The sequence below is a fragment of the Heptranchias perlo genome, chromosome 12 (assembly GCF_035084215.1).
Source record: "Heptranchias perlo isolate sHepPer1 chromosome 12, sHepPer1.hap1, whole genome shotgun sequence".
In the NCBI taxonomy this organism is placed as follows: domain Eukaryota; kingdom Metazoa; phylum Chordata; class Chondrichthyes; order Hexanchiformes; family Hexanchidae; genus Heptranchias; species Heptranchias perlo.
The window spans coordinates 61,237,015-61,250,474 of NC_090336.1; the positions used below are offsets into that span (position 1 = coordinate 61,237,015).

Consider the following 13,460-nt stretch of genomic DNA (forward strand, 5'->3'; position numbering starts at 1 on the left):
TTTTTCTCTCCCTCCTTTTTTAAAATAGTGGGGTTACATTTGCCACCCACCAATCTGTAGGAACTGTTCCAGAGTCTATAGAATTTTGGAAGATGACCACCAATACATCCATTATTTCCAGGGCCACTTCCTTTAGTACTCTGGGATGTAGATTATCAGGCCCTGGGGATTTGTCAGCCTTTAGCCCCATTAATTTCCCTGGCACTTTTTTTTTACTAATACTGGTTTCCTTCAGTTCCTCCCTCTCACTAGACCCTTGGTTCCCTAACATTTCTGGCAGGTTATTTGTGTCCTCCTTTGTGAAGATAGAACCAAAGTATGTGTTTAATTGTTCTGCCATTTCTTTGTTCCCCATTATAAATTCCCCCATTTCTGACTGTAAGGGACCTACATTTGTCTTCACTAATCTTTTTCTCTTGACATATTTATAGAAGCTTTCAGAGTCAGTTTTTATGTTCCCTGCTAGTTTACTCTCATACTCTATTTTTCCCCTCTTAATCAATCTCTTTGTTGTCCTTTGCTGAATTCTGAACTGCTCCCAATCCTCAGGCTTGCTGCTTTTTCTGGCAATTTTATATGTCTCCTCTTTGCATCAAATAAAATCCCTAATTTCTTTTGTAAGCCATTGTTGAGCCACCTTTCCTGTTTTATTTTTGCACCAGACAGGAATGAATAATTGTTGTAATTCCTGCACACGTTCTTTAAATATTAGCCATTGCCTATTCACAGTCATCCCTTTCAGTAAAGTTCCCCAATCTATCATAGTCAACTCGCACCTCATACTTCCGTAATTTCCTTTATTTAGATTCAGGACCCTAGTTTCGGATTCAACTACTCCACTCTCCATCTTAATGAGGAATTCTATCATGTTATGGTCGCTCTTTCCTAAGGGACCCCGCACAATAAGATTGTTAATTAATCCTTTCTCATTGCACAATACCCAGTCTAGGATCGCCTGTTCTCTGGTTGGTTCCTCGATGTGTTGGTCTAGAAAACCATCACGTACACACTCCAGGAATTCCTCCCCCACAGTATTATTGCTAATTTGGTTTGACCAATCTATATGTAGATTAAAGTCACCCATGATTATAGTTGTACTCTTCTTGCATGCGTCCCTAATTTCCTGTTTAATGCCCTCCCCTACATATCCACTACTGTTTGGGGGCCTATAGACAACCCCCACCAACGTTTTCTGCCCCTTGGCATTTCTTAGCTCCACCCATACAGATTCCACATCGTGATTTTCCGAGCCAATATCCTTCCTCGCTATTGCATTGATTTCCTCCTTTACTAACAACACTACCCCACTTCCCTTTTTGCTTGTCCTTCCTAAATATTGAATACCCCTGGATGTTCAGTTCCCATCCTTGGGCACCCTGCAGCCATGTCTCTGTAATCGGAACTATATCATAGCCATTAATATCTATCTGCGCTGTTAATTCATCTACCTTATTACGAATGCTTCGCACATTAAGACACAATGCCTTTAGATTTGTCTTTTTAAGATTGCTAGTCATCTTAGTTTTATTTTGCACTCTGGCCCTATTTGTTTTTCGCCCTTGTTTTCTCTGCCTTCCACTATTGCTTCTTCCCTTTCTGTCTTTTGTTTCTATCCTTGTTTCCCCCTCCTCTGTCTCTCTGCTCAGGTTCCCATCCCCCTGCCATTCTAGTTTAAACCTTCCCCAACAGCACTAGCAAACACCCCATGAGGACATCGGTCCCGGTCCTGCTCGGGTGTAACCCGTCCCGCATGTACAGGCCCCACCTTCCCCAGAACCGGTCACAATGTCCAAGGAATCTAAATCCCTCCCCCCTATACCATCCCTGCAGCCACGCATTCATCTGGTCTATTCTCCTGTTCCTATACTCACTAGCACGTGGCACTGGTAGTAATCCTGAGATCACTTCCTTTGAGGACCTGCTTTTTAATTTATCTCCTAACTCCTTAAATTCACCTTGCAGGACCTCATCCCTTTTTTTAACCTATGTTGTTGGTACCAATATGGACCACGACTACTGGCTGTTCACCCTCCCCCTCCAGAATGCCCTGCAGCCACTCCGTGACATCCTTGACCCTAGCACCAGGGAGGCAACATACCATCCTGGAGTCACATTTGCAGCCGCAGAAACGCCTATCTGTTCCCCTTACAATTGAATCCCCTATCACTACAGCCCTGCCACTCTTATTCTTGCCCTCCTGTGCAGCAGAGCCACCCGTGGTGCCACAAACTTGGCTCTTGCTGCTTTCCCCTGATAAGCCATCTCCCCCAACATTATCCAAAGCAGAATATCTGTTTGAGAGGGAGATGGCCCCAGGGGACTCCTGCTCTACCTGCCTAGTCCTTCTACTCTTCCTGGCGGTCACCCATTTCTTTTCTTCCTGCATAATCTCTACCTGCGGTATGACCACCTCACTGAACGTACTATTCACGATAATCTCAGCATCGCGGGTGCTCCGCAGTTATTCCACTCGCAGCTCCAGCTCCAAAATACGGTTAGTCAGTAGCTGCAGGTGGACACACTTCCTGCACACGTAGTCGCCAGGGTCACTGGTAGTGCACATGACTTCCCACATAACGCAGGAGGAGCATTTCACAGGTGCAAGCTCTGCTGCCATGACTTGCCTTGGCTGTGACATGACTAACATGTTCAGAGAAACTGCCAATGTGATCCGCATTCAGCAAATGATTCAACTTATAATAAAACAAATTCACGACTTTCTTAATGATCCATTTCTGTTCCTCTCACCACACTTTAGCCCAGTTCCCATGACACTGAACGTAAAAAGCCTTTCAATCTGGCGAAAGGATTTTTTTTTGATTAAACCCACTGCCCCTGGTTGAACAAGACTGATTTATGATCAAGGCTGCCGATTCACGGTCCTCATGGAGAAATGGACGGAATTGTGGAATTCAATTACCAGAACCTCGGCAAAGATCCCAATGTAATAAAAACGGGTTTCGGTTTATCGGCTGGGATTTTCTGCTTCAGCGCCCGAGAGGCGTGCTGGAATCACCCAATGGAACTCCACAACTTCAGCGCGTTAATTAAAATAGAGGGTGAGGAAATTCTCAGCCTTTGGTAAGGGTCGCCAACCCTCCAGGATTGCCCTGGAGTCTTCAGGCTTTCAAGATTAATCTCCTGGACACTGCCGCAAGCAAACACCCGGAAGAAAAATCATAGGGGCATTAAAAAAAAATGATGTGATTTTCTCATGGTCTTTGGACACTTTCATTTATTCATTATAAAAATATTCAAGATGGGAAAAAAAGGGTTTGATTGGGTGGGACAACAACAACTTGCCTTTAACACAGTAAAGGATAGATACTTGAAGGGAAAAAATTTGCAGGACTATGGGGAAAGAGCATGGGAATGGGACTAATTGGAAACTTCATTCAAAGAGCCGGCGCAGGCACGACGGGCCGAATGGCCTCCTCCTGTGCTGTACCTACTATGATACTATGATAAAACATCCCAAGGTGCTTCACACAAGCAGTGGGAGGGCATGTGATAAAACATCCAGGAATACGTCCAGCCAGAGCTGGCACCCCCTAGCCTGGGGGCTGCAAAGTCCCGATATCCACGCAACGTCCTGACCCACTCGGCCTCGACCAATGCATTCGGAAGGAAATAATCAAAAGCACTTACTGGACGTTCTGGACCTGCCACTCATGAAGACATTTAGGAACTTCTTAGAGAAAGGAATATCTGCTTCTGGTGTGGAGTCTTCTGACAGACATACTGAGTCCCTCTTCAGCACACCCTCCTCGTACTCCTCCCCAATAGCTGACTCGTACGGAGATTGAATGCAGTTGTCATAGACCGTGGCTGAATCACTATCGTCGCTGTACCCTGAATAACAGTGTTTTAGGCTCACGAGCTCCAGCTGCATGTTCTCATCCACAACCAGTGTGTACTTAACCGAATCGTACGACAAAGCACTGTCTGAGCTAACTGAGGTCCGCTGACAGAGCCCGTCAGCATTGAGTGAGGTTCGTGGCAATGAGCAGTTGTGGGACGTGGAAAGGTAAGAGATGGCCTCATCCTCCTCGCTGATCGAAGGCTTGGGTCTCTCCGGCAAGGCCAAGCAGTGAGTGAAGTCAACATCCGAGCTGATGGACATCCTGTTCTCGTTGGACTGAGACAGAAAGGGCTTCTCGTTCTCCGAGGAGTCCGAGTTCCTCTGCACCGGAGTCAGGTAAATCTCTTCGGTCGCCTCGATCCGCACCTGGGTTTGGTAGCGGATGCGCTCGTCGTGCTGGCCTTCGTTCCCCTTCGCCCGCGGCTCGATGGCCGATGGCCGCTGGCTGGGGTTCGAAGCCGCGGTCTCGCTCTGGCCGGGCAGTGCCCGCCTGCAGGGGTTGACCTGGGCCGTCGTGGTTCCTTTGTCGGTGGTGCCGCTCGCTGGTTTGGCCTCCTCCCCCAGGCAAACGTGATCGTGAGGGGGCGTCCGGTCTCCTGCAACACACACCGTTTAATCATTAGCCGCCAAGGGGAAAGGAAGAGCAGGAAAAGAAACAAACATTCTCTGGGTCATTGGAACGCATTTAAGAGAAAGTCATTCAATCAATGCTACTCCCTCCTGCCAACCGAGAGGTAGAGGAACTACCCACCTGTTATCATCCTGAGGGACAGGGGCAAGAGAAGGTGGAGTTGTGGATCTTCCTATCCCCGGGGGCGGGGGGGTGAAAGAGAACGGGGAAGTTGGGTATATATAAGGTTGAAAACCAGAAGATTCTGTGGAATGAGGGAGGTGGAAAAGGAAGAGAGGGAGAGGGAGGGGCAAACCAAGCTGTGGAGGGAGGGAAGGAGGAGGAGGAGGAGGAGGAGAGAAGGAGGAGAGAAGGAGAAGGAGGAGAGAAGGAGAAGGAGAAGGAGGAGAGAAGGAGAAGGAGAGGGAGGAGAGAAGGAGAAGGAGAGGGAGGAGAGAAGGAGAAGGAGGAGGAGAGAAGGAGAAGGAGAGAAGGAGAAGGAGAAGGAGAGAAGGAGAAGGAGGAGGAGAGAAGGAGAAGGAGGAGGAGAGAAGGAGAAGGAGAGAAGGAGAGAAGGAGAGAAGGAGAGAAGGAGAGAAGGAGGAGGAGAGAAGGAGAAGGAGAGGGAGAGAAGGAGAGGGAGGAGAGAAGGAGAAGGAGGAGGAGAGAAAGAGAACGAGAGAAGGAGAGAAGGAGAAAAGGAGGAGGAGGAGCAGCAGGAGGGAAGGAGGAGGAGCAGGAGGGAAGGAGGAGGAGCAGGAGCAGGAGGGAAGGAGGAGGAGGAGGAGGAGGGAACGAGGAGGAGGAGGGAACGAGGAGGAGGAGGGAACGAGGAGGAGAAGGGAACGAGGAGGAGAAGGGAACGAGGAGGAGAAGGGAACGAGGAGGAGAAGGGAACGAGGAGGAGAAGGGAACGAGGAGGAGAAGGGAACGAGGAGGAGAAGGGAACGAGGAGGAGAAGGGAACGAGGAGGAGAAGGGAACGAGGAGAAGGAGGAGAAGGAGGAGGAGGAGGGAACGAGGAGAAGGAGGAGAAGGAGGAGGGAACGAGGAGGAGGAGGAGAAGGAGGAGGAGGAGGGAACGAGGAGAAGGAGGAGAAGGAGGAGGAGGAGGAGGAGGAGGAGGAGGAGGAGGAGGAGAAGAGGAGACAGGAGGAGGGAGGGGAGGGGGAATTGGACAGAATGGAGGTGCGAGGATAGAGAGAGTGAGAGGCAAGCAGATAGACAGGGACATGGACACAGACAGAAAGAGAAGTGTGGGTACAGTTGCTGACTTGCAACATTCTTACTGGTTATTTCTAAATCCACCCTATATATAACCGTGTTTGGAGCTTTCTCTGGGGTTTCTTTGCGGATTTCACACTGTGCAGAGCTAAGATCAGCTCCAGTTAAAAACAAAACTAGGAGTTGGCTCACACTTCTAAAAGTGAAAGAAAATAGATGGCATTTGAAATATCCTGGTATTGGGGAGACATTAACGTACATCAGAGTGGAATAAATGGACTGCTGTGAAGTGGAAAACCTGCAGAATGAACAGTTATTACATTCGGGTTCCTTATATTTTAATCTAATTTTGTGAAAGTTTGGAGTCCGTCACACTTAAGGCACTTGAAAGAGGGCAGATTTTGAACTTGTCACCAGTGTGTAAAACTGCCCTTGTGGATTGGCCGCCCGTGAATTCCAATGGAAATTAAAACCGGACAGTTCTATAGCGGGCGCCCACTCCCCCCGGAGCACCAGTTTCACACACGGGGAGGGGGGGGCAAGCGGAAAATCTACCCCCAAAGTCTCAAAAGTATATTTTTAAAAAAGGAAGAAAGCAAAAGCAATAATTTAATGCTGGTTTCTTCTGACCTGGAACTGGAAATTTACGCAATTCCCCCTCAACAGCGGGAATTTAAATCTGACAGAGTCAATCAGACTTAGAGAGACTGGCAAGATTAAATGTAGCTGCATTCTAGCAGCAGAATACTGCACTGTGCGTTACATTCCTGTTGCTACATAACAGTGAATCGAGGGCACGAGGCGTTAACGAGTAAGTTATTAAAATTATTAATTTTGGGAGTTTTTCCACTGATGTAAACGCTGAGAGCCAATGAAAGCCAAGTGTGGACCTCTCAGACAGGGAACAGGGAAACTGTACCAGAACTTGTCCAGGCAGCAAAGAGTTAACAGCTCTTTATACCTTTCTTTCTCTTGTAATTGGTACAGTAGCAGTGGGCTTGTCTACCTCATAGAATCATAGAAAATAGGAGCAGGAGTAGGCCATTCGGTCCTGTGAGCCTGCTCCACCTTTCAATATGATCATGGCTGATCCTCTATCTCAATACCATATTCCCACTCTCTCCCCGTACCCCTTAATGCCTTTTGTGTCTAGAAATCTATCTAGTTCCTTCTTAAATATATTCAGTAACTTGGCCTCCACAGCCTTCTGTGGTAGAGAATTCCACAGGTTCACCACCCTCTGAGTGAAGAAATTTCTCCTCATCTCAGTCCTAAATGTCCTACCCCGTATCCTGAGACTGTGACCACTCGTTCTGGACCCCCCAGCCAAGGGAAACATCCTCCCTGCATCCAGTCTGTCTAGCCCTGTCAGAATTTTATACGTTTCAATGAGATCCCCTCTCATTCTTCTAAACTCGAGTGAATACAGGCCTAGTTGACTCAATCTCTCCTCATACGACAGTCCTGCCATCCCAGGAATCAGTCCGGAGAACCTTCACTGAACTCCCTCTATGGCAAGTATATCCTTTCTTAGGTAAGGAGACCAAAACTGCACACAGTACTCCAGGTGTGGTCTCACCCAGGCCCTGTATAACTGCAGTAAGACATCCTTGCTCCTGTACTCAAATCCTTTTGCAATGAAGGCCAACATACCATTCGCCTTCCTAACTGCTTGCTGCACCTACATGTTTGCTTTCAGTGACTGGTGTACAAGGACACCCAGGTCCCTTTGTACATCAACATTTCCCAATCTATCACCATTTAAATAATACTCTGCCTTTCTGTTTTTCCTACCGAAGTGGATAACTTCACATTTATCCACATTATACTGCATCTGCCATGTATTTGCCCACTCACTCAACATGTTTAAATCAACTTGAAGCCTCTTTGCATCCTCCTCACAACTCACAATCCCACCTAGTTTTGTGTTGTCAGCAAATTTGGAAATATCACATTTGGTTCCCTCATCCAAATCATTGATATATATTGTGAATAGCTGGGGCCCAAGCACTGATCCCTGCGGTACCTCACTAGTCACTGCCTGCCACCCGGAAAAAGACCCATTTATTCCTACTCTCTGTTTCCTGTCTGTTAACCAATTTTCAATCCATGCCAGTATATTACCACCAATCCCATATGCTTTAATTTTAATGATTTGGATGAGGGAACCAAATGACTTTATCAAAGGCCTTCTGAAAATCCAAATAAACCATATCCACTGGTTCTCCCTTATCTATTCTACCAGTTACATCCTCAAAAAACTCCAGTAGGTGTGTCAAACATGATTTCCTTTTCATAAATCCATGTTGACTTTGTCTAATCCCATTGATATTTTCTAAGTCCTGTTATCACATCCTTTATAATAGTCTCTAGCATTTTCCCTTCTACTGATGTTAGGCTAACCGGTCTGTAGTTCCCTGTTTTCTCTCTCCCTCCTTTTTTAAACAGTGGGGTTACATTTGCCACCCTCCAATCTGCAGGAACTGTTCCATAATCTATAGAATTTTGGAAGATGACAACTAATGCATCCACTATTTCCATGGCTACCCTCTTTTAATACTCTGGGATGCAGATTATCAGGCCCTGGGGATTTATCGGCTTTCAGTCCCATTAATTTCTCCAGCACTATTTTTTTTACTAATACTAATTTCCTTTAATTCCTTCTTCTCACTAGTCCCTTGGTTCCCTAGCATTTCTGGACAGTTATTTGTGTCCTCTTCCAGAAAGACAGAACCAAAATATTTGTTTAATTGCTCTGCCATTTCCTTGTTCCCCATTATAAATTCTCCCGTTTCTGACTGTAAGGGACCTACATTTGTCTTCACTAATCTTTTTCTTTTTACATACTTGTAGAAGCTTTTACAGTCCAATTTTATGTTCCTTGCAAGTTTACTCTCATACTCTATTTTCCCCCTCTTAATGAATCTCTTGGTCCTTTTTTGCTGAACATGCCAACACTGTGGCATTAATCTCTCCAGGAACGTGCATGGAGCTGCAGTTCCTCCTCATAACAAGAGCCTCCTCCAACTGCAAACTGGTAAAACCTGCTCGTGACTCGTTCGGAATCCAAGCAGATTGTTATCAACTGAGCCCCACTGTATTGCTGCAGTGTTAACAGAGCAATCATCACATGGCTGACGCTACAGTTAAAGACTTTGATTCCCAACGCAGTGGTCAGGAAGCCTCGTCAGTTCTCATCCCAGCCCCTAGGGGGAGCGCTGTGAGAAATCTCAGGGTGGAAGACTGACAGCCAAACACATAACAGCGGCGAAGTCTGCAGCCCAGACAGCACTACTGCCTCGGCTGAAGGAAAATACCCGGGGTGGGGGAGGGGGGGTGGAGATTATCACCTTCACGGCCTGGGTGGTAATCTGTCGAAACGGATCGCCCCTCCCATTCTAGAACCTGCCCGACTTTTATTCCATTGAAATCAGTGGAATGAAAATCAAGATCACCAACTGGCATTTATATAGCGTCTTTAACAGAGTGAAACGTCCCAAGGCGCTTCACCGGAGCGTTATCAAACAAAATTCGACACCGAACCAAAGGAGGAAACATTAGGATGGGTGAGCAAATGCTTGGTCAAAGAGGTTGTTTTTAAAGAGGGTCTTAAAGGAGGCAGTAGTTGAGGCAGAGAAATTGGCTGGTTTCCCAGGCCCCCCACCCCCATTTAAACGCAGTGGGCGGTCGATGGTCAGGCAACCAAGTTCCTTCCTGGGGTGGAGGGGACTGGTGGAGAAGGAGGAACATTTCCGGCAGCTCTCCGATGGGTAGAAATCCATACTGCTATAGCACCTGATTCCAGGCAGCATATCAGAGGAAATTGCACCTCACTATGTTCACCAATTCCCATTCACCCACACCCCACTGTGTTCGCTGACCTACATTGGCTCCCGGTCCACCAGCGCCTCGATTTTAAAATTCTCATCCTTGTGTTCAAATCCCTCCATGGCCTCGCCCCTCTCTATCTCTGTAACCTCCTCCAGCCCTACAACCCTCCGAGATCTCTGCGCTCCTCCAATTCTGACCTCTTGCGCATCCCTGATTTTCATCGCTCTACCGTTGGTCGCCGTGTCTTCAGCAGCCGAGGTCCTAAGCTCTGGAATTCCCTCCCTTAATCTCTCCACCTCGCTAGCCCTCTCTCCTCCTTTAAGACGCTCCTTAAAACCTACCACTTTGACCAAGCTTTTGGTCACCTGACCTAATACCTCCTTATGTGGCTCGGTGTCAGATTTTGTTTGATAATTGCTCCTGTGAAGCGCATTGGGATGTTTTTACTATGTTAAAGGCGACATATAAATGCAAGTTGTTGTTCCCTGTTCCAAATCGTTACACTACAGTCACATTTTTTTTTAAAAACCAGTCCTTTGGCAAAAGAAAAAAAATCGTACACTGGAGCTTAAAACAACTCTGATGGATTGGCAACCTAGTTGATAAACTTCGATCTTGAAGATATAGCGCAATTATCGACACGCCTTCAGAGAGAGGCGCAGTGCGGGCGCACGTACCGGTTTTGAGCGGGGAGGACGATCGGGAGACCTTCTCCTGCCAGCTGTACTTTTTGCCGAATGAGTTGTTATTCAGTGTGTCCTGCAATCAGAAAACAGAGGCTGTCACATGCAGGAGGCGACAGTCACATGGGGCTGGAGCAGCAGAAGCTGCTGACATGTTCATTTGGTATCAGTTCAACAAGTTGCCGGGCGACGTGAAACAATAAAGATTATTTCATAAAAATCCTCTGCTTACAAATGACTGAAACCCACGGGGTGGGAGGAGGGTAATTGAGACTTTGGGCAATAGTGTAAAACGGGCAATATGGGCTAGGCCCCGTTAAACTCATCTCCCGATTTTCCTTGCATTGACTTCAATTGGGAAAGATGTTTAACAGGCAGTCGAGCCGAGATCGCCCGTTTTACACTATTGTCCAATATCAAAATGACCCCCGCTGACTTCAACTTTTGACAGCAAAGGTGCAGTAAATTAAAAAAGCTGCTAACGTGAAGTAGTAGTCTGGCCATCTTTTTTCAAAACATATTGGGGTAGATCTTGACTTTGTGCGAGTGTAAAATGGGTGATAGCGAGTCAGCAACCTGTTTTACAACTCCTGATATTTATTACATAGAATTTACAGCATAGAAACAGGCCATTCGGCCCAACTGGTCACACTGGTGTTTATGCTCCACACGAGCCTCCTCCCTCCCTACTTCATCTAACCCTATCAGGATACCCTTCTATTCCTTTCTCCCTCATGTGCTTATCTAGCTTTCCCTTAAATGCATCTATGCTATTCACCTCAACTATTCCTTGTGGTAGTGAGTTCCACATTCTAACCACTCTCCTGGTAAACAAGTTTCTCCTGAATTCCCCATTGGATTTATTGGTGACTATCTTATGTTTATAGCCCCTAGTTTTGGGCTCCCCCACAAGTGGAAACATTTTCCCTCCATCTACCCTATCAAACCCTTTCATAATCTTAAAGACCATTGACTGCAGTTCAATTGGTTATTCAACCATGGTTGGATCACAACTCAGTCCAAACAGGATATAAAATTCATTTTGCAACAGCTACAGCCTTAGCATTTACTCTTTAAAACAGAAACTGCTGTCCTTTTTGCTTAAGTCCAATCGACTACAGTGCTAGCTACCAGAGTCAAATCTCATTAATGATGTGAGCTGTTCCTTGCCAAACCCTTTGCCTGTCCTCTGAGCAATGACTACTGAATATCACCTTCTTGCGCCATCAAGCAAAGAGCAGACGATTGATCTGGCCAGAAGGAAATGTTGACTTTTAGTGGGCTTCTAATCAGGAAAGTGGCAAGATCACTGAAAGGGGAAAGTTTTTTAAAAAAATCTTTCCTCATCAGGAATAGGATATTAGATATAGCTTTTCAGTGAATCCCTCTGTTTGATGTACAATTCCCAACTTCAATTTACAAATTGAAAGAAAGCAGCGAACTTGCTCTTTTCATCAGGTGGTAAGGCTGACCTTTGAAATCATTTTCCAACTCAATCTGAATTATGTTGACTTGAATTTATTTGCCGACTCCCAATTTTGGGCCCAATTCATCAACGCCTATCCCTTTAAGGAAATTATCTCTGCAACGATTGGCTGCACCGGCCACCCTTTGACAATTCAGGTCAGACTGTCCAAGATCTGTGGGTTTCTGACCTTTGGCGGCTAGAGAGAAATGACTGGAAGGAAAGTGATTGTTACAAAATTTTAATCGTTGCATTTTGTATTGATTTCTCTGCCATGTGCCCAATATCCGTCGGGCTCTTATCGTGCTAGACACCCAAGGCACCAATTCCCTGGGACGGTCTTGCCATTTAACACCCAATTTCCCTGGTACTCTATCTGCCCATTGGCTCCAATTTCCTTGCAGTCTTGGGAGTTACACATTTGTGATACTTGATTTCCTCAAGTGTAATGGCCTCTTAACATCAGATTTATTTATCCCTGCTAGCTCTCTGGCACTGTTTCTTTTTTGTAGATTTTTATAGTCAAAAAGGTCTGCTGGGGTGAGGTATTTGTAATAACCCAGCCAGTAATTCTTTACATTACAACAGTGAATACACTTCAAAAAGTACTTTGTTGACTGTAAAGCACTTTGGGATGCCCTGAGGTCGTGAAAGGCGCTATATAAATGTAAGTTCTTTAATAAATAATGGTGTCTCGATGTACTGATGTTTTCTGCCCAAGTGAAAAGTTACAAGGAAAGTGAAACACTAAATACTAAAATAATCAAAATATTTTGTTAAAATGGCTTCCATAAACATGATCTTAAAACTCAAATGGGTAACATTTCTCCCCTTCAACAGGCAAAAGGTGATGGAGTAATAGAAAATTGTAAGGGGCTTCCATAAGTCATTGTGATGTTAACTTAGATAGACCTTCACAATGAAGCTTTCTCAAAGCAATGATTCTGTTTTCACTGAGTGGGATAGATCTCGACTTTGCGCGATAGTGAAAAATGGGCAATAGCAAGTCGGCATCCCGTTTGACACTATCACGCAAAGGCAAGATCAACCCCAGTGACTTGAAAGGGGTCACTACCTCGAAGAGTAACTAGCCTGACTGTAAAGTGGTTGCACTTTGATGTGTTTCTGGTATTTTCTAATCAGTCACAGATTGCAGCCCGAAAACCACACGGTGGGATGACATGCACAAATACTTGATGCATAGGAACTGGAGGAGGCCATTCAGCCCCTTGAGCCTGTTCAGCCATTCAATTAGATCGTGGCTGATCTGTATCTTAATTCCAACTGCCCGCCTTGGTTCCGTATCCCTTAATACCATTGCCTAACAAAAATCCATCAATCTTAGTTTTGAAATTTTCAATTGACCCCCAGCCTCAACAGCCTTTTGGGGGAAGAGTGTTCCAGATTTGCATTACCCTTTGTGTGAAGAAGTGCTTCCTGACATCACCCTTGAACGGCCTGGCTCTAATTTTAATGCCCTCTTGTTCTGGACTCCCCCACCAGAGGAAATAGTTTCTCACTATCTACCCTATCAAATCCTTTAATCATCTTAAACAACTCAACTGGATCACCTCTTAATCTTCTATATTCATGGGAATACAAGCCTAGTCTATGCAACCTGTTCTCATAATTTAACCCTTTTAGTCCCAGCATCATTTTGAAACACTTCTTCATGCAAAGGGTAGAAGTGTGGAACTCTCTCCCACAAAAAGCAGTAGATGTTAGCTCAATTAATAATTTTAAATCTGAGATTGATAGGTTTTTGCTAGCCAAGTGTATTATGGGA

General features: G+C 45.7%; 1 protein-coding gene across 2 annotated transcripts in view; it reads right to left on the reverse strand.

Annotated features, from left to right (window-relative positions):
- Positions 1-13,460, reverse strand: part of mapk8ip1b (mitogen-activated protein kinase 8 interacting protein 1b) — a 154,193-nt gene that overhangs the window by 37,488 nt on the left and 103,245 nt on the right. For both annotated transcript variants that reach the window (XM_067993563.1, XM_067993562.1), the window contains 2 exons: positions 10,204-10,285; positions 3,649-4,458 (listed from right to left, as the gene is read on the reverse strand). In XM_067993563.1, the coding sequence (XP_067849664.1) occupies positions 3,649-4,458; positions 10,204-10,285 (892 nt within the window). The remainder of the gene's footprint in view (positions 1-3,648; positions 4,459-10,203; positions 10,286-13,460) is intronic.